Source organism: Chiloscyllium plagiosum, unplaced genomic scaffold (assembly GCF_037043375.1).
Source record: "Chiloscyllium plagiosum isolate Xiang-an unplaced genomic scaffold, Cpla_swu_hap1 HiC_scaffold_44, whole genome shotgun sequence".
In the NCBI taxonomy this organism is placed as follows: domain Eukaryota; kingdom Metazoa; phylum Chordata; class Chondrichthyes; order Orectolobiformes; family Hemiscylliidae; genus Chiloscyllium; species Chiloscyllium plagiosum.
The window spans coordinates 19,147,999-19,170,384 of NW_028270182.1; the positions used below are offsets into that span (position 1 = coordinate 19,147,999).

At 49.4% G+C, this 22,386-nt stretch overlaps 1 protein-coding gene across 1 annotated transcript in view; it reads right to left on the reverse strand.

Moving 5' to 3' along the window:
• LOC122544416 (neuroligin-2-like) overlaps positions 1-22,386 on the reverse strand; it is a 333,176-nt gene that overhangs the window by 8,217 nt on the left and 302,573 nt on the right. Inside the window, 3 exon segments of the mRNA XM_087982876.1 lie at positions 10-185; positions 188-447; positions 1,675-2,464. Of these exon segments, the coding sequence (XP_087839002.1) occupies positions 10-185; positions 188-447; positions 1,675-2,464 (1,226 nt within the window).

The window sequence follows — 22,386 nt, forward strand, 5'->3', positions numbered from 1 at the left end:
AGGATGTTGAGGGAAGAGCAGCGAGGCCCCCACCGCCACGGTCACGCTCAGCTCCGTGGAGTAGTCCCGCGAGTCCTTGGGCAGGCGGGCGTAGTTGGGTGGGTGGTCGGTGTGCTCCTGCTCGGGGGGGCGAGGTGACAAACGGCCGTTTGGTGGGACCGTCCAGCCTTTGCCGTGGGCCCGTTGGTCATGAAGGGCTCTTCCAGAGGGCTCCTGGTAGTGGTGGAGGTGTACTGGAGGAGCTCGTGCAGGTTGTGGAGGTGGGGGACCAGCTCCAGCCAGAATGCCACTTTGTTGGCACGGTAATGCTCCCGGATCCGCGGCTTCAGGCCGATGTGGAGGTAGGGCTTCTCCTTGGAGTTGAACTTGGTCCAGGCAACCTCCTCGAAGCGGTTGGGCTTGGTGTGGATGAACTTGGTGTCTTGGGGGACCGGCTTGTTGGGGTCTCTGCGGGGAAACGGAGGCAATGAAAGACCCAATCAAATCACTCAGGTCTTGTCTTCCCGAAACGAGGGTGACCTGAGGGAACGTGACTTCACACGACGCGCGTCTCAGGAATGCACCACCCGGAAATGTGGGGGAGGGGTTCAAGAGGACGTTTGGACGGTGGCGTGGGGTTAGCTCAGTTCGCTGGACAGCTAGCTTGCAATGTGGAGTGATGCCAACGCGTATGGGTCCGACCCCTATCATAGGTGAGGTTACCACAAAAGACCACCACAAAGGGGCGTGGAATGTAACAGGAGTGGACTCGCCAACTTTAAGGGCATTTCAATGGTCATTGGATATACATGTGGATGAGAATGGAATAGGGCAGGTTAGACGGGCTTCAGATTGGTTCCACAGGTTGGCACAGCATGGAGGGCCAAAGAACCTGTACTGCGCTGGAATGTTATCTGACTCTCCTTGTCTGAGCCATGGAGACTCTCAGGTTAAACTCTGTGTGTGTCTCTCTCTCTCTCGTCGGGGTTTAGTTTGAATGTAAATGGTATGCACAGGTATGAAGAATAGGGCGTGCTCTTGGCCCACTGTAGCACCGAAACAAGAAGGTTTTAAAGGGTATTTTAAATCGTTTATTCATCCATTTACTGGCAATGGGCAGCACTTACCCGGCCCAGCATTCAAACTCCATCCCTAATTACTCAAAGAACGGTCAAGAGTCATCCACATTGTTGTGGATGTGGAGTTAAATGTAAGCCTAGACTGGGTCAGGACAGCAGATTTCCTTCCCTGAAGGATAATGGTGAATCGTGATGGGTTTTCCAACGATCAGGCTGTGGGGGCCAGGTCAGTGAATATATTTAAGAATGAGATGGATCGATAGGTTCCTGAGTATCACGGGGATCCAGGGTTACAGGGAGGAAGCAGGAGAATGGGATTGAGAAACCTATCAGCCATGACTGAATGGCAGAGCAGGCTTGATGGACTGAATGGCCTAACTCCTATGTCTGATGGTCTTACAATCCAATGGCCATGCCAGGAGGGGTTGGGGGTGTTATGGAAGCATGCTGGGATTTCAGAGAGGGGCCTCACCAATGCCCCGCCTCCCCACACCCTTCGACCCCTATCCAATCCCGGGCTGCGAACCCGGTGACCTTACACTCCCACCCCCTACCCCAGGGATAGTCGGTTACCCCACTCCACCCCCGAGGATGGCACACTTGCTCGCTCACTCACCCGGTCTTGGCAAAGTTGGTCCAGTAGGTCATCACCACGGCACTGAGCATGACATCGTTCTTGGAGAAGTTACAGGGGAAGAGCTCAGTGACACCGATCATGGGGATCCCGAAGACGTACGGGATCTCGTCGCCGTGCGCAGCATCAGCCCACACCGCCTTCATCTCGCTCTGGCAGTGGTGGTAGAAGGTGTAGAAATAGGTGGGGGACTGGTACTCGGCGTGGAGCCGGGCGGTAGCGATGGCCGGCGCCACCCACTGGTGGTCGGTGAACAACGCCAGCAGGGTCTTGCGACGCATCTCGCCATTGTCACGGTCTGCCCAGTCGGTGTACATGAACTTGATGGTCTCCCGCAGGATGTCCTTGCCCTCTGGGTACCCGTACAGGTTGTCCACGAAGTTGGACACGGCAAAGTCGAAGTAGCTGGCTGAGATGCCGTCTTCGTTGTCCACCAGGGACTCCACAAACTTGAAGCCCTCGCCCTGGTTCACCCCCAGCAGGATGTCGTAGTTGAGGAACTCGCCCTGCTCCATCAGGATCTCGGGGTCATCCGGGAGCACGTCGCCGTCGACGACAGGCCCGAAGGCGATGTGGTACCGGGTGGGTTGGATGTCCTGGTCAACCAGCTCACGGTAAGACTTCCGCCGCAAGCACTCCACCACGTCAACGGTCTCCGGGAAATTGCAGCCCACCTTCTTGGCCAGGATACGGGTGTACTTGGCTGGTTGGTAGTTGACCGACCAGCTGGAGATGGCGGTGCCACTCTGAGCAATGGCGCGCTGAAACAGACCTGCGGTGGGGGTGGGGGGGGAGAGACGGAAACCTCAGGCATGAGGGGCTTTCACTGCGGTCGCCATTTCACCCTCGTCATGTACCACCGCGTACCATCGAAAACGACACACAGACATAACAATGGAGCAAAACAGACCCAAAATACTCAGCCGATGTCGTCTTTCCCCCTTGACCTTCCCACCCGGTAATTCCGAACCCTCCCTGAGTACAGGAGCAGCCCATTTGGTCCACTCTGCTGTTTTAATGCCCTTTCCCTCTCCTCGCTCCCTCGTCCACTCTCTCTGGTCTCTGTACTGCTGGGCCTGTGCTGTAATGTTCTATAAGAGCCCTGTACTGCGCTGTAAATTTATCCATATATAAAAGACAAGAGTGTTGGAAAACGGTTGGCTCACTCAAGGACAAAAGAAGGAATCTGAAGGCAGAAGAGTTGGTGAGGTCCTAAATGAATACTTTGGGCCTGTCTAAACCAAGAACACCCAGAATGCCTCAGCAGTGACCACTCACAGACCAGGGAGTATACTTCCCAAGACAACTAACAATAAGCTTCCTGGAAAGGGTGGTGTTTGTCACTGGCCACCCGGGTGTTTTCCTATCTTCCTGGTGGTGGAAATTGAATAAAGATTCGTGCACTTTGTGTCTTTCACTGTGTCTCACACCTATACACACACACCATGGGTGCTGGGGAAAAGATAAGCACTACCGCAGTTAGGCGGTAGTGTGGGGGTTAAATAAAAAAAAACAATAAGCTTCCTGGACCCAATCAACACAGCTGTCCTAAAGACCTAAGGGCAGTCTCATACCCTAGAGATACCAAAGGACAGGTCAGACGGAGAGGCACCAGCATACCTCGCTCACAGGCGAGCAACAATGGAGACACCTTACTGTCAGGAAAAGGGACACTCCCACCTCCCTGGGAAGAGAGCTGGAATCTCCTGATTCCATTAGGAATTGATCAGTGCTGCCAGGATTCCTCACTTTATCGATATTCAGGCCATTCTTCTGATAACTGCTTTTATTATCAAATACATTGTATTTTCCCTGTTGTTAATTAACAGCATTTTACACGACACCAATAAAACCTCGCTTGATTTTCAGCTAGAGGAAGAGAGTTGATTCTCCTGTTCCTTGGATGCTGCCTGACCTGCTGCGCTTTTCCAGCAACACATTTTCAGCTCTGATCTCCAGCATCTGCAGCCCTCACTTTCTCCTAGAGGAAGAGAGTTCCACCTATCTGGGCAGACTGTGCTGTTTCAGCTTGGTCAGTTTCTCTTCCGCGATATCGCCGTGTTCATAAACGATTTGTTAATTTCACTTTGAGCTGTGTTTTGTAATCTCTGTTTTACTGGGCTAATTTCTCCAACAGAAAGGACACTGAGTACAAGGAGAGGCAAGTTACGCTACAGCTTTCCCGAACTTTAGTTAGGCCACACTTGGAATATTGCGTACGGTTCTGGTCACCACACTTCCAGAAGGATGTGAATGCTTTGGAGAGGGTACAGAAAGGGTTTACTGGGATGTTGCCTGGTATAGGGGATTTTAGCGATGAAGGAAGGTTGGATAGGTTGGGTATGTTTTCGCTGGAACGCAGGAGGTTAAGGGGTCACCTGATGGAAGGTTATAAGATTGTGAATGGCATAGGTAGAGTGGACAAGTATGAGACTTTTCCCCAGGGTAGGGGGTCAATACTAGGGGACACAGGTTCAAGGTGCAGGGGGTGGAGTTTAAGAGAGATGTGTGAGGCCACAGGGGTGGTGAGTACCAGGAACGTGCTGCCAGAGGATGTGGTGCAAGCAAACACAACAGCAGCGTTCAAGAAACGCCTGGACAACTACATGGATAGGAAGGGAATAGAGGGATATAGGCCCTGTCAGTGAAGACAGTTTTAGTATGGAAGGGCAAAATGGGTCAGTGCAGGCTTGGCAGGCCGAAGGGCCTGTTCCTGTGCTGCTTTGGTCTTTGTTCTCATACAGGTGAAACATGACTTCCCAACTTCTATACTCAGTGCCCCGACCAATGAAGGTGAATATACCACTTGCCTCCTTTATTACCTGATCCATTTGTATTGCCACTTTCAGGGAACCAGTGACTTGGACCCAATGATTCTTCTGTATATCAATGCTCCTCAGAGTCTTGGCGTCAGTGAAGACTGCAGATGCTGGAGATCAGCGATGAGAGAGTATGGTGCTGGAAAAGCACAGCAGGTCAGGCAGCATCCGAGGAGCAGGAAAATCAACCTTTAGGACAGAAGCCCCTCATCAGCAATTTAATCAGGAATCATTCCTGATGAAGGGCTTATGCCCGAAACGTCGATTCTCCTGCTCTTCGGATGCTGCCTTCTTGTACAGCTGCAGTCCCACCTGCTGTGGGTTGACCCACAATGCCCTTAGGGAGGGAATTCCAGGATTCTGACCCAGTGACCGTGAAGGAATGCCGATATAGTTCCATGTCAGGATGGTGAGTGGTTTGGAGGGGAACTTGAAGGTAGTGGTGTTCCCGTGTATCTCTACCATTGTCCTTCTAGATGGAGGTGGTTGTGGCTTTGGAAGGTGCTGCCTGAGGATCTTTGGTGAAATTCTGCAGGACATCTTGTAGATGGTACACATTGCTGCTACTGAGTGCTGGTGGGGAAGGGAGGGAATGTTTGCAAATGTGCCAATCAAGGGGCTGCTTTGTCCTGGGTGGTGTCGAGCTTCTTGAGTGTTGTTGGAGCTGCCCTCATCCAGGTAAGTGGGGAGTATTCCCTCACCCTCCTGACTTGTGCCTTGTAGATGTTGGACAGGATTTAGGGAGTCAGGCTAGATTCCCAGCCTCTGACCTGCTCTTGTAGCTACTGTGTTTATGTGGTGAGTTCAGTTGAGTTTCTGGTCAATGATAACTCCCAGGATGTTGACCATAGGGGATTTAGTGATGGTATCACCATTGAATGTCAAAGGGCGATGGTTAGATTGTCACTTATTGGCGATCGTCAGAACCTGGTATTTGTGTGGAGCGAATGTCGCTTGCCACTTGTCAGCCCAAGCCTGGATATTGTCCAGATCTTGTTGCATTTGAACATGGGACTGATTTAGTATCTGAGGAGTGGTGAATGTTGCTCAACACTGTGCAATCATCGGTGAACATTCCCACTTCGGACCTTCTGATGGAGGGAAGGTCATTGATGAAGCAGCTGAAGATGGTTGGGCCTGGGACACTCCCCTGAGGATACTGATAAATGATAGTAAACTGAGGGGCAATAATTGGCTGGGTTGTATTTGTCCTTTTTTTTATATACAGGACATACCTGGACAATTTTCAACATTGTTGGGTAGGCGCCAGTGTAACTGGAACAGCTTGGCTAGGGGAGCGGCATGTTCTGGAACAAACATCTTCAGTATTATTACCGGAATGTTATCAGGGCCCACTGCCTTTGCAGTATCCAGTGTCTCCAACCGTTTCTCGATATCACGTGGAGGGAATAGAGTGTGGCTGAAGACTGGTCTCTGTGACGCTGGGGACCACTGGAGGCGGACGAGATGGATCATCCACTCGGCACTTCTGGCTGAAGATCGCTGTGAAACCTTCAGTCTTATCTTTCTCCCGATGCTCTGGGCTCTTCCATCATTGAGGATGAGGATATTTGTGGAGCCGCCTCCTCCAGTGAGTTGATGAATTGTCCACAGCCATTCCCGACGGGATGTGACAGGACTGCAGAGCTACGCTCTGATCCATTGGCTGTGGAATCACTTTGCTCTGTCACCGGCTGCTTATGCTGCTTGGCAAGTCGTCCTGTTTGGGGGCTTCACCAGGTTGTCACCTCATCTTCAGGTATGCCTGGTGATGCTCCTGGCGTGCCTTCCTGCCCTCTCCATTGAACCAGGTTTGATCCAGTAGGGGATATGCTGGCCCATGGGGTTACAGTTTGTGCTGGAGTACAATTCTGCTGCTGTTAATTGCCCACAGTATCTCATGGATGCCCAGTCTCGATTTGCTTTGAAGTCTGTTCCATTGAGCACGGTGATAGTGCCACACAATATGATGGAAGTTATTCTCAAGTGAAGGTGAGACTGTATCTCCACCAGGTCTTAGTGATACTACCATGGACAGATGCATCTCCAGCCGGCAGGTTGGTGAGGATGAGATTGAGTATGTTTTTCCCCCATGTTGGTTCCCCCCACCACCTGCCGCAGACCCCAGTCTAGCAGCAATGTCCTGTAGGACCCGACCAACTCCATCAGTAATGCTGTTGCCCGACCCACTTCTGGTGGTGGGACAATGAAATCCCCCACTCAGAGTCCATTTTGCTCCCTAGTCACCCTCAGTGCTTCCTTGAAATGTCGATTAGGGTACCGATTCATCGGCCGAGGGAGGACGGAGCGTGGTCACCAGCCGGAGGTATCCTTGCCCAACTTTGACCTGAAGCTGCAAAACCTCATGGGGTCCGGAGTCAATGTTGAGGACTCCCAAGATAACTGTATCCCGCTGTACCGCTCCCTCTGCTGGATCTGTCCTGCCGGTGGGACAGGGCATATCCAGGGATGGTGATGGTCAAAGCGGTCATGTTTTAGAAGTGACCTGTATAATGAAGGGGGAGTGGTCAGCTCTCTGGCTGGGCTGAGCCAGTTTACTTAATCCAGAACTGGCTGTGAGTTCAACTGTGAGCTATGTGGAAACTCTCCCTCTCTCTCCTGTATTCTATTTGTACTGGTTTTTAAGGGAGTTTGCTCATTGGGACTGTTGTGTTTATTTGGAACAGCATAATTAAGTCTACTTTGGGTAGACTGAGTTCTGTAAGGGTTCTTTATTGTGTTCTTTGTGAATAAGTTTTTGTCTGTTTTAAAACCTGGTAGCCAACCTCACTAAATTACTCCGGGTAATTTTCACTCTACACTTACTGAGACAAATTGCAAAGTTATCATGTGGACTGCCTGCTTCAGAATGTTTTGAGTGGCCTGGTTTAGTCCATAACACTGTCCTCATCAAATACTTCAAGGACAGACAGCATGGGTTTAGGAACAGAGTAAAAACTTCTTCTATACTGTCCTCGTCAAATACTCCCAGGACAGGCTCAGCACAGAGCTGGAGAAAACTTGCTCCACAGAGACTGGAGTCCTGTCACAAAGTCCCCCTTCATTTCCACATGGAGTGTCCTTGATATTGACCCAGTGCTTTCAGCGCCGGCTCACAGAGTCAGCAGAACCTCTGACACCCCTGTTTAGGGGAGTCGCCGGGCTCCCTGCTTGGACTGAGTTAACAGCCCAATTAGAGAACTCGTATCCCATGAGAAACGAAACCAGAAATTGCTGGAAAAGCTCAGCAGGTCTGGCAGCATCTGTGGAGAGAAATCAGAGTTAACGTTTCGGGTCAGGTGACCCTTCCTCAGAACTGTTCAGAAGATATTCTTTGAGGTCCATTGGCTGACCTCATTACAATCACTTACATCCCCACTGATTAAAGTAAAGCATCTTCTTACAATGTCCCCATCTCGCACTCCTGTGACAGGGACCGCACGGGGTGAGATACGTAGTAAGGACGCCTTTACTCTTTAACCTTAAACTAAAGCTCCCTCTACTCTCTTAGACTGAAAGCAAACAGAAAATAAAGCTCCATTGATACCATCCATCAAATACTCCCAGGGCAGGTACAGTCTGGGGTTAACTATTGAGTAAATCTCCCGTAGGAAAGTCCCCCATCAAACACTCTCAGGACATGGGTTTGCTACAGAGTTACACTCCCTCTACTCCTTTAAACAGAAAGAAAAATCTACTCCACCTCTAACACTCACTGGACAGGAATCACATAGGGTTAGATGCAGAGGAAAGCTTGCTCTACTGGTTTACACTGGAGGTAAACTGGACGACAGGAGTGAAACAGCACGGGGGTGGGCCATTCAGCCCAACCAGTTCATGCACCCAAAGACATCCAGTGAGTTTTGAGAAGATTTGTAGCTTAGGTTGAAGTTTTGGATGTAGGTTTGCTTGCTGAGCTGGAAGGTTTATTTCCAGATGTTTCATCACCCTACTAGGTGACATCTTCAGTGGGCCTCAGGCGAAGTAATGCTGAAAATTCCTGCTTTCTATTTATATGTTTGGGTTTCTTTGGGCGTGTGATGTCATTTCCTGCGGTGATGTTATTTCCTGTGGTGAAGTCACTTCCTGCTCCTTTTCTCAGGGGGTGGCAGATGGGGTCTAACTTGATGTGTTTGTTGATAGAGCTCAGGTTGGAATGCCATGCTTCTAGGAATTCTTGTGTATGTCTTTGTTTGGCTTGTCCTAGGATGGATGTGTTGTCCCAGTCGAAGTGGTGTCCTTCCTTACCAGTACGTGAGGATACTAGTTTGTGGCTAGTTGGTATTCATGTATCCTGGTGTCCTTTCTAATCCCATGTTCTGCACATGGCCCATATCCCTGCGTCTTATAGCACTTAAAATGTACCTGGATCTGCATATTAATAGAGTTTAAGGATCTCTGCTCCACCATCAACCCAGGTAGTGAATTCCACACCCCCACCACCCACATCTAATCTTTCTGCTGCTGAGTTTGAATCTATGAAACCTGGCTTTTGAACCGTCTGCCAAGGTTCCTCCTGCCTACTCCCATCTGTACTTCCCACAATCTTGTCTATGTTGTGAAACTTGAAAGGGTTCAGAAAAGATTTACAAGAATGTTGCCAAGGTTGGAGGATTTGAGCTACAGGGAGAAGTTGAATGGGCTGCGGCTGTTTTCCCTGCAGATTCTGAGGCTGAGGGATGACCTTGTAGAGGTTTATAAAATCATGAGGGGCATGGACAAAGTCTTTTCCCTGGGTTCGGGGAGTCCAGAACTAGAGGGCATAGGTTTAGGGTGAGATGGGAAAGATATAAAAGAGACCTGAGGGGCAACCTTTTCACGCAGAGAGCGGTACATGTATGGAATGAGCTGCCAGAGGAAGTGGTGGAGGCTGGTACAATTGCAACATTTAAGAGGCATTTGGATGGGTATATGAATAGGAAGAGTTTGGAGGGATATGGGCCGGGTGCTGGCAGGTGGGACTAGATTGGGTTGGGATATTTGGTCGGCATGAACGAGTTGGACTGAAGGGTCTGTTTCCGTGCTGTACAGCTCTATGACTCTATGACCTCAATTATGTCGCCCCAGTTTTCTCTGTTAGAAAGGAAATAACATCAACGTTTCCGACCTCTCCTTGTAGCTACAACTCTCCAGCCCTGGCAATATTCTGATAAATTGTCTCTGCACTTTCTCCAGAGCAGTTGCGTTGTTCCTGTAACGTGGTGACCGGAACTGCCCACAATATTCCCCTCGTGGTCTCACCTGTATCTTATACAGTTTCATCATTATATCCCTACTTTTGTGCTCTATTCCTCTGCTAGTGGAGAACATTCCGCAGAGCTGCCTAACAACCTTATCTACTTGCACTTGCAAACTGAAATCTCTCACTTCATCTCCCTCTCTCAGTATATTCCCGTTTACTGTGTATTCCCTTTTACTGTTGCATTACCTAATACTTATCAGAGTTGAACTCCACCTGCCACTTTCCTGTCCACTCAACCAACCCATCTATATCAATTTGAGCTTACAGCTATCTAATACATAACCCACGATACACTGTCCATTTCTGTGTTTCTTGCTGATTTCCCAGTTGTGCCCAGCCCATTCAAGTTCAAATTGTTAGTGTATTAAATAAACAGCAGGGGGTCCCAACACTGTGGGACAGCATTGACACAGCTTTCCACTCGCAAAGGCCGCTATCTTTATTTCCTGTTATGAAGCCACCTTTAGATTCAGTTCAATTCCAGTGTGCTAGTGCAGTCTTAAGCTGCCTGAGGAAATCGTGTGTTCGAGAACAACAATATCAGATCCGACACTCTGGTTTACAGAGCTGTGGTGGTTCCCGCCCCCACCCCCCTCCCCATAAGCCTCTGAGATATGGACTGTCTCCAGCAGGGACTTCGATGTGCTGGAGCAGTCTCACCAACGCTGTCTGCGCAAGATCCTGCCAATCCACTGTGAAGACAGACGCACCAACGTCCTCAACCAGGTATCGAGGTTCTGACCATCCTTGATTGGCTGCAATGGGTTGGGCACGCCGTCCCAATGAGACTCCCCCGCAGTAGGTACTCTCTACTCCCAGCTCCAGAATGGCGGGCGGGCCCCAGGTGGACATAGCAAGTGCCTCACGGATACACTCACTGGCAAAATGCAGCATTCCCACTGACACCTGGGAATCGCTGGCCCAAGATCATCCAACATGGAGGAGGAGCATCTGGGAACGTAAGAACCATGGGGCGGCATAGTCCCTCAGTAGTTAGCACTGCTGCCTCACAGTACCAGGGACCCGGGTTTGATCCCAGCCTTGGGCGACTGTGTGCAGTTTGGACAATCTCCCTGTCTCTGTGTGGGTTTCCTCCCACACTCCAAAGAAGTGCAAGTTAGGGCGAATTGGCCATGCTAAATTGCCCATAGTGCCCAGGGGATGTGCAGGTTAGGGTGAACTGGCAAGGCTAAATTGCCCATAGTGTTCACAAATGTGTAGGTTGGGTGCATAAGTCAGGGGTAAGTACAGGATTTTCAGATAGGGGAATGGGTCTAGGTGAGTTACTCTTAGGAGGTTCGCTGTAGACTTGTTGGGCCGAAGGGCTTGTTTCCATACTGTAGGGATTCTATGAGTCTATCTAACCCCATATAGTCCCTGTCCTGAGAGAGTGTTGATGGGGACAGTGTCAGATTTAACATGAACAATTGATCTAGCATCCACTGCTGTTTGTGGAAGAGAGTTCCAAACCTCTCCCACCTTCAACATCCGAGTGAACAATCCATTCGGCCCCGGGGGAATTTCAATGATTCCAACTCCTCTAACACGTTCCCTCTCAATATTTCCCATTGCTCCTCTTGGATTACTATATTCACATCATCCTGTTCGTTTGTGAATCCAGAGTCAAAAAATTCATTAAAAATTGTTCCCGCATTCTCTCCATCTTCAGATAAGGGGAACTTCATCTGTGGTAGGTTCCACATTTTCTTAAATTATCCGTTTGCTCTTTACACACTGGTAAAACATCTTTGGCTTTTCCCTTATCTTGCTTGCTAATATTTTTTGTCATGTCCTCTCCTTGATTTCATTATTTCTATTTCCACATGATCCCTGGTGCTTTCTAAACTCATCTATGCTATCTACAGTGTTGAGTTTTTTTGTGATTATCCTAAGTTTTATTTTACTGTTTAATCTTCCCCTTGTTTTTCAAAACAGCCAAGGGGATCTAGATTTGGCAGGACCATTCCGAGAGCGGACATGTCTGCTTTGTGCCCTAAGGTTCTCACTATTTAGCGCCTCCCACTGGTTTTCCACTGATTTATCCTTTAGCAGTCCTGTCCAATCCATGACAGCCAAATCACTACTCAGTTTTGTAAAATTTGCCTTCCCCCAGTTAAATACTTTTGCTCCTGATTTATCTCTGCCCACTTCTACAACATTATTAAATCTGTGGGTGGCACGGTGGCTAGCACTGCTGCCTCACAGCACCAGGGTCCCAGGTTCAATCCCAGCCTCGGGCGACTGTCTGTGTGGAGTTTGCACATTCTCCCTGTGTCTGTGTGGATTTCCTCCCACAATCTAAAGATCTGTAGGTTAGGGTGGATTGGCCATGCTAAATTGCCCATATTGTTCAGGGATGTGTAGGTTAGGTGCGTTAGTCAGGGGGAAATGTAGAGTAGTAGGGGCGAAGTTTCCACACTAAAACAAGAAACTGTGGTCACTATCTCCGATACGGTTACCCACTTGCCCATCTCCATTTCGTGAAACTAAACCCAGAGTTGTGTCACGCATTGGTTCAGAAGAATTTCCTGGCCATGGTACAAGCCCTTCTTCCAGAACACGATAGTTGTGTTCCTGTGTGACCCTGCACTTTTTAAAAATCATGCAATACAAACAGCACTTAAAGTGTTTGCAGTCTAATCGTATTATAGCCAACACGTACTTTAAAAGAAACAGCATTACCTATTCACCCACTGACGTTATAGCCAATTTGCATTAACGAGGGACTCGTTACAGAACTACCTGTACGTGATTGTTTTTCATCCTCCTACTGTTACTGCCCTCTTATTCCCCGAGACAGAAGTTAGTCTCCATTTCTGTTCTTCTATCTCCCTCGTGCTGTTTGGAGTCTGTGATAAACTCCTCATAGTGGGACTGTCACTGTTTTATTCCTAAACTCAGCCTAGAGAGTCTCATCTGTTAACTCATTTAATATATCGTGCCTTCTCAGAATTGTAATTGGTCTTTAACCAATATTGCTAATCCCCTCCTTTTTGGTCACCCACTCTACCCTGCCTGAAAACTCTGTATCCTTTGTGGATTGTTTCTGGGACACCCACACCCACCTCCCCATGGCTTTAACACTTCAACTTCCCCTCCCACTCCAGCAACGACATGCAGATCCTGGGCCTCCTCCATCACCAAACCCTCTCCACCTGACGCCTGGAGGAAGAATACCTCACCTTCCACCTTGGGACCCTCCAACCGCACGGGATAAATGTGAATTTCACCAGCTTCCTCATTTCCCCTCCCCCTACATTATCCCAATCCCAACTCTCCAACCTCGGCACCGCCCTCCTGACCTGTCCATCACCTTTCCCATCTATCCTCTCCACCCTCCTCTCCGACCTATCACCTCCTCCCTCACCTTCACCTACCTATGGCATTTCCAGCTACCTTCCTCCCAACCCCAAACCCCTCCCATTTATCTCTCAGACCCCTTAACCCACAAGCCTCATTCCTGATGAAGGACATGCCCGAAACGTCGATTCTCCTGCTCCTCGGATGCTGCCTGACCTGCTGTGCTTTTCCAGCACCACTCTCTCGACTGAAAACTCTGTGCTCAGGATTTCTGAGCTGCCAGTTTTGCCCGTCCTTTTATAAGCTCTCCATCACAGCAACCAAGATCACACTGCCACGTGTTACCTGTGCCCTTAGTTCATCTCCCTTAATTCTAAGACAGTAGAACCCCCCCCACCCTGTATCCACGGATTTGTTTTCCCCGGTTTCAGTTATCTGCAGTTTGCCGGATGTTGCATGGAACATTTCAGAAGTAATTCCAGGGGGCTACGGGGAGGTACGTTTCTCTCCTAAATGCAGTTCTAGGCATCCTTGGTAGGTCTTGGAACGTATCACCCGCGGATGCAGGGGTCACCTGTGTACGTTGAAGTGTGAACAGTTCAATCCCATCAATTTCCTTTGCTTTTGGGTCCGTGTGCCTCCTGTCCTTCTGAGTCGCTGACTACATCACCAGCTAATGGGCGGCACGGTGGCACTGTGGTTAGCACTGCTGCCTCACAGTGCCAGAGACCCGGGTTCAATTCCCGCCTCAGGCGACTGACTGTGTGGAGTTTGCACATTCTCCCCGTGTCTGCGTGGGTTTCCTCCGGGTGCTCCGGTTTCCTCCCACAGTCCAAAGATGTGCAGGTCAGGTGAATTGGCCATGCTAAATTGCCCGTAGTGTTAGGTAAGGGGTAGATGTAGGGGTATGGGTGTGTTGCGCTTCGGCGGGGCAGTGTGGACTTGTTGGGCCGAAGGGCCTGTTTCCACACTGTAAGTAATCTAATCTAATCTAATCTAATATTCTGCCTCCTGCCTGCTGATCTGAGTCTGACCCACCCAAGCCTACGCTTCGGTTCCCATTCCCCTGACAGGTTCGTGTAAATTCTCACCAACGGAACTCGTGAAACAACCACCGAGGATATTTGTCCCAGCTCTGCCCGGGTGCAACTTGCACAGGTACCACATTCCCCAGAAATGGTCCCAATGCCCCATGACTAACACCCCCCCACGTTTCTGGGCAGTGCATTCCAGACCCTAACCACTCGCTGGGAGGAGAGGATTTTCCCTCCCCTCACCCTTGCACATGACTTCGACTCCACCACAAACTCCGTGGACCCCTAACTCCATGGAAGTCATTCCTGGGCTGTTGATAACAGACACCACCTCCACCCCCTCCAGTGCTGGCTATTGGAGTGGACGAGGGATGCTGTTGGAGCTACAATGGAAACACAGTTAACCGATGCTAATGCAAAGCTCCCACAGCGAACAATGCACCATTACCTTCGAGGTGCTCATTACTCAGAAATATCGAATTTTGACCCATGATGCTTTTCTCTTTCTCTCCTTTTTTTTTGGTTTTGACAATTTTGGATCATGCATGCAAGAACAGTAAAATATTCCAAGCGTGAGATATGGCTCCCATCTGTCAGTTAGACCAACACTACCCGTCTCTCAGGGACGGTTAAAATCTCGCGTTGCTTCTGGACCTATTGAGCTCAGGCAATGCTTTGGTCTCCCTCCTTGGTCCTCTAGTTCTCTGCCTCACTCTCCCTTGGGGAGCAAGACTGTGCCCCGTACAAACACCAAGTGGGTTCTTTGAGTAGAGTTGGAAAGTGGGTGACCTGATCGCAGAGTCTTTACAATCACGGAGAGTATTCGATAAAATGGATGTCGACAAGAACTTAGAGACAATCTCTAATCAATCTCATATGGAACTCAGGAGAAACATATTCACCTACAGAGTTGGGAGACTGTGGGACTTACTCCCATAGGGAGTGGGGTAGAATATGGGACTCACTCCCACAGGGAGTGGGGGAGAATATGTGACTTACTCCTACAGTGAAGTGGAGGAATATGCCACTTGTTGCCAAGGGAAAGGGGGGAGAGTATGGGATTGGCTCCCACAAGAAAGAGGGAGTATGTGGGACTCACTCCCATAGAGATAGGGCCAGGAAAATAGTAACAATATTAAATGGGCTTAGTCACAGGAGACAGAGGGTAGTGGTGGGAGGATGCATTTGGGAACGGAGGGTTGTGACGAGTGGTGTTCCACAGGGATCAGTGCTGGGACCTGCTGTTCATGGTCTGTGTAAATGATTTGGAGGAAAATGGGGCTGGTCTAATTAGTAAGTTTGTGAATGATACTGAGATTGGTGGAGTTGTGGATAGTGAGGAGGATTGTCCACGGATGCAGTAGGATATAGATCGGTTGGAGACATGGGCAGAAAAAAGGCAGATGGAGTTTAATCCAGACACGTGTGAGGTGATGCATTTTCGTCGGTCAAATAGAGGTGGAAATTACAGAGTGAATGGCAGAACCCTTCAGTGTATTGAAATGCAGAGGGATCTGGATGTGCAGGTCCACAGTTCACTGAAGGTGACAGCGCAGGTAGATAAGGGAGTAAAAAAGGCCTATAGCATGCTTGCCTTCTTTGGAAGGGGCAGTGAGGACAAGGAGAGGCAAGTTATGCTGCAGATTTACAGAACTTTAGTTCGGCCACACTCGGAATACTGCGTATAGTTCTGGTCACCACACTTCCAGAGGGATGTGGATGCTTTGGAGAGGGTAGAGAATGGGTTTACCAGGATGTTGCCTGGTATGGGGGATTTTAGCAATGAAGGAAGGTGGGATAGGCCGGGTTTGTTTTCACTGGAACGCAGGAGGCATCATCTGATAGAAGGTTATAAGATTGTGAATGGCATAGGTAGGGTGGACAGTATGAGGCTCTTCCCAAGGGTAGGGGGTCAATACTAGGGGACACAGATTCATGGTGCAGAGGGTGGATTTTAAGAGAGATGTATGAGGCAAGTTTTTCACACACACAGGGGTGGTGAATGCCTGGAACGTGCTGCCAGAGGATGTGGTGGAAGCAAACACAATAGCAGCGTTCAAGAAACACCTGGACAACTACATGGATAGGAAGGGAATAGAGGGATATGGGTCCTGTCAGTGAAGACAGTTTCACTATGGGGGGGGCGGCAAAATGGGTCAGCGCAGGCCTGGAGGGCCGAAGGGCCTGTTCCCGTGCTGTACTGTCCCTTTTTAATATTGATTTTGGGGTTGGAAGTGAGGGAGACAGGACGAGGAGGATATGCTGATAGGGGAATAAAGAGGAGGTGGGAAGGGGTCTGTGAAGGTGAAGCATCAGCTGATCTCCAAATGGCCTGTAGCTAGAAGATTCTCTGTAAATTCCATGTCAATGATTGAACAAAGAGACCTTGGAGTGCAGATTCATAGCTTCTTGAAAGTAGAGTCGCAGGTAGATAGGATAGTGAAGAAGGCGTTTGGTATGCTTTCCAATATTGGTCAGTCTATTGAGTACAGGAGTTGGGAGGTCATGTTGCGGCTGTACAGGACATTGGTTAGGCCAATGTTGGAATATTGTGTGCAATTCTGGTCTCCTTTCTATCGAAAAGATGTTGTGACACTTGAAAGGGTTCTAAAAAGATTTACAAGGGTTGGAGGATTTGAGCTATCAGGAGAGGCTGAATAGGCTGGTGCTGTTTTCCCTGGAGCGTTGGAGGTTGAGGGGTGATCTGATAGATTTTATAAAGTCATGAGGGGCATGGATAGACAGAGTCTTTTCCCTGGGGAGTCCAGAACTAGCGGGCATAGGTTTACGGTGAGAGGGGAAAGATATAAAAAAGACCTAAGGGGCAACTTTGTCACATAAAGGGTGGTATGTGTATGGAATGAGCTACCAGAGGAAGTGGTGGAGACTGGTACAATTGCAACATTTAAGAGGCATTTGGATGGGTATATGAATAGGAAGGGTTTGGAGAGATATGGGCTGAGTGCTGGCAGGTGGGACTAGATTGGGTTGGGATATCTGGTCGGCATGGACGGGTTGGACCGAAGGGTCTGTTTCCATGCTGTACATCTCTATGACTGTGATTTTGAGCGGAGGGTGAAGGGCAATAACAACACACATTCCTGACACATAATTGTCTCTCTCTCATACACACACAAACACACACACTCTCACTCAACAAACACACTCTCTTTCACACAAACACACTCACTCATACAAACACATGCACACACACTCTCACACATACACACTCACACACACAGTCTCTCTATCTCTCTCACACACACACAGTCTCTCTATCTCTCACACACACCCTCTCTCACACACATACAGTTTCTCTCTCACACATGCACACTCTCTCACACACACACATACAGACACACACACACAAGACACAGCGACACTTCCACACACTCAATCACGTGTGTAAACACCAAGCAGCTCATCACAGGTCACGATGGAGACACAGCTGTCACGATGGAGAGAGCACACAGTGAATTCCTGCAGCAGCCACAGAGGCAGTGGAGATGGGAATGCGCAAGCAATGGGCCGAAGGGTCTCTTCTGTACTATATGACACCACAACTCCAAGGAATGAGAATGTCTGAGATCTTAGAGAGGATCAGTCAGAGGTTAATCCCAGAATGATCCACGTTACTGACCCACACAAGGGCAATGTTGATCACGAGCATGAACATAATCCAGAGATGGCAGACACAAAGCTGGTGAAGTGATCAGCAGCTTTGTCTGCTCCTGGAAAGACAGGGAGCCAGGATTTCAAAAGGTGACAGCCAATACTCTAGAACTCACAGAAGTTGGGATTCACGTGACCACCCTAAAAACTGACTAGCAAGGAATCCTGTAAACACTGACACACACACCCACCCACCAAGGAACCCCGTGGAAATACTGACACACTCCCCACTCTGGTAACGCCATGGAATAACTGACATCTCCTGCAGGGACTGTCTGTAAATCCGAGGAAATTCTGAAGCCAGCAGGCGTCCCCGGAAATTCTGAGGAAATCCACCCCAGGGCACCCCTGGAAATACTGACTCAAACCCACACTGCCTCTCATTCCGAGCCGCCCAAACCAGGGATTCCCCGTACATACTCATACATTCTACACAAAGACCCCTGTAAATACTGACACTTCCTCCGCAGGCTCTCCTGAAAACAGTGACATATTCCCACTGGGTACCCCCTGTAAATACTGACACATTCCCACTGGGACCCCCCTGTAAATACGGACACATTCCCACTGGGGACCCCTGTAAAAACTGACACACTCCCACTGGGAATCCCTGTAAATACTGTTACACTCTCCCCAGGGGCCCTCTGTAAATACTGTTACACTCTCCCCAGGGACCCTCTGTAAACACTGTGACACTCTCCCCGGGGAAACCCTGTAAATACTGTCACATTGTCCCCGGGTCCCTCTGTAAATACTGTGACACTCCCCAGGGACCATCTGTAAGTACTGTCACAATCTCCCCAGGGACCCTCTATAAATAATGTTACACACTCCCCAGGGACCATCTGTAAATAATGACTCATCCTCCCCAAGGTCCCTCTGTAAATACTGTCACACTCCCCCCGGGTCCCTCTGTATATACTGTCACACTCTCCCCAGGGACCCTCTGTAAATACTGTTATACTGTCCCGAGGGACCCTCTGTAAATACTGTCACACTCTCCCCAGGGACCCTCTGCATATACTGACACACTCTCCCTTGGGACTCTGTAAATAATGTCTCACTGTCCCCAGGGATCTCCTGCAATAACTGTCACACTCGCCCCAGGGATCCTCTGCAAATACTGTTACTCTCTCCCCAATGACCCTCTGTAAATACCGTTACACTCTCCGTAGGGTCCCTCTAAATACAGTCACACTCTCCCCAGGGACCCTCAGTAAATACTGACACACTCTCCCCAGGGACCCCCTGTAAATACTGTCACACTCCCCAGGGACCCTCCAAAAATACTGTCACACTCTCCCAGGCACCATTTGTAAATAATGACCCACACTCCCCAGGGATCCACTGTAAATGCTGTCAAACAATCCCAGTGACCCCCCTGTAAATAGTGACACACTCTCCCCAGCGACCCTCTGTAAATACTGTCACACTCTCCTCAGGGCCCCTCCGTAAATAATGTCATACTGTCCCAGAGACCATTTGTAAGTAATGACTCACTCTCCCCAAGGGACCCTCTGTAAATACTGACACATTCCCACTGGGGACCCCTATTAATATGGACACATTTGCACTGGGTTTACCCTGTAAATACTGACACATTCCCACTGGGGACCCCCTGTTAATATGGACACATTTGCACTGGGCATCCCTTGTAAATACTGACATTCCCACTGTGGAACCTCTGTAAATACTGACACATTCCCACTGGGGACTCCCTGCAAATACTGACACATTCCCACTGGGAATCCCTGTAAATATGGACACATTCCCCCTGGGGACCGGCTGAACATACTGTCACACTGACCCCAGGGATCCGCTGTAAATACTGTTACACTCTCCCAGGGACCCTCTGTAAATAATGACTCGCTGTCGCCAGGGACCCTCTGTAAATACTGTCATACTCTCCCCGGGGAAACCCTGTAAATACTGTCACATTCGCCCCGGGTCCCTCTGTAAATACTGTGACATTCTCCCCAGGGATCATCTGTAAATACTGTCACAATTTCCCTAGGGACCCTCTGTAAATACTGTTACATACTCCCTAGGGACCATCTGTAAATAATGACTCACTCTCCCCAAGGTCCCTCTGTTAATACTGTCACACTCTGCACGGGTCCCTTTGTATATACTGTCACAATCTCCCCAGGGACCCTCTGCAAACACTGTCCCCAGGGACCCTGTGTAAATACTGTTGCTCTCTCCCCAGTGACCCCCTGTAATACTGTCACTCTGCCCAGTGACCCTCTGTAAATATGGTCACACACTCCCCAGGGACCCTCTGTAAATACTGACATACTCTCCCCAGGGACCTTCTGCAAATAGTGTTACACTCTCCCCAGGGACCTTCTGCAAGTACTGTCACACTCTCCCAGAGACCATCTGTAAATGATGACTCACTCTCTGTAGGGTCCCTCTGTAAATACTGTCACACTCTCCCCAGGGATCCTCTGTAAATAATGACTCACTCTCCCCAGGGACCCTCTGTAAAAACTGTCACATTCCCACTGGGAACGCCTGCAAATCCTGACACATTGCCACTGGTCACCCCTTGTAAATACTGACACACTCCCACTGGGACCCCCTGTAAACAATGACACATTCGCACTGGGCATCCCCTGTAAATACTGACACGTTCCCACTGGGGACACCCAGCAACTACTGGCACATTTCCATTGGGCACCCCTTATAAATACTGACACATTCCCACTGGGTCCCCCTGTAAATACAGACACATTCCCACTGGGACACCCTGTAAAACCTGACAAATTCGCACTGGGGAGTTCCTGTAAATACTGACAGATTCCCACTGGGAACCCCTGTAAATACTGACACAATCCCACTAGGGAGTCATTGTAAATACTGACACATTCCCACAGGGGACACCCCTGTAAATACTGGCACATTCCCACTGGGGACGCCCTGTAAATACTGACACATTCCCACTGGGGACACCCTGTAAATACTGACACATTCCCACTGGGGACCCCCGTGTAAATACTGACACATTCCCACTGGGGACACCCTGTAAATACTGACACATTCCCACTGGGGACCCCCGTGTAAATACTGACACTTTCCCACTGGGGACACCCTGAAAGTAATGACACATTCCCATTGGGGACTCTCTGTAAATACTGACACATTCCCCCTGGGGACCCACTGTAAATACTGATACATTCCCACTGGGAACCTCCTGTAAATACTGACACATTCCCACTGGGGACTCCTGTAAAAACTGACACATTCCCACTGGGGACCCCCTGTAAATACTGACTCATTCCCATTGGGGAGCCCCCACTAAATACTGACACATTCCCATTGGGGACACCCTGAAAGTAATGACACATTCCCACTGGGGACCCCCAGTAAATACTGACACAGTCCCACTGGTGACACCCTGTAAATACTGACACAATCCCCCCGGGGACCCCTGTAAACACTGCTCCACCCTCCCCACAGACGCCCTGTAAATACTGTCACACTCTCCCCGCGTACCTCTGTATATACTGTCACACTCTCCCCGGGGACCCTCTGTAAATAATGTCACACTGTCCCCAGGGACCCTCTGCAAACACTGTCACACTCTCCCCAAGGACCCTCAGTAAATACTGTTGCTCTCTTCCCAGTGACCCTCTGTAAATACTGACACACTCTCCCCAGGGACCATCAGCAAATACTGTCACACTCTCCCAGGGACCATCTGTAAATAAGGACACATTCTCCGCAGGGTCCCTCTGTATATACTGTCACACTCTCCCTAGGGACCCTCTGTAATACTGTCACAGTCTCCCTAGGGACCCTCTGTAAATACTGTCACAATCGCCCAAGGAACCCCCAGTAAATACTGTTCCACTCCCCCCGGGGGTCCTCTGTAAATACTGTTGCAATCTCCCCAGGGACCCTCTGTAAATACTGTTGCAATCTCCCCAGGGACCCTCTGTAAATACTGACACACTCTCCCCAGGGACCATCTGCAAATACTGTCACACTCTCCCAGGATCATCTGTAAATAATGACTCACTCTCCGCAGGGTCCCTCTGTAAATAGTTTCAGACTCTTCCCAGGAATCCTCTGTAAATACTGTTACACTCTCCCGAGGGACTATCTGTAAATACTGATACACTCTCCCCAGGGACCATTTGCAAATACTGTCACACTCTCCCAGGGACCATCTGTAAATAATGACTCACTCTCCGCAGGGTCCCTCTGTAAATAGTTTCAGACTCTTCCCAGACCCTCTGTAAATACTGTCACACTCTCCCCAGTGACTATCTGTATATACTGTCACACTCTCCCCAGGGACCCTCTGTAAATATTGTCACACTTTCCCAAGGACCATTTGTAAATACTGTTACACTATCCCCAGGTAGCCCCTGTAAATACTGTCACACTCTCCCTGGGGACCCTTTATAAATAATGTTACACACTCCCCAGGGACCATCTGTAAATAATGACCCATCCTCCCCAAGGTCCTTCTGTAAACACTGCTACACTCTCCCCATGGACCCCCTGTAATTATTGTCTCACTCTCTCCAGGTACTCTCTGTAAATACTATTACACACTCCCCAGGGGCCCTCTGTGAACACTGCTACACTCTCCCTAGGGACCCTCTGTAAATAATGT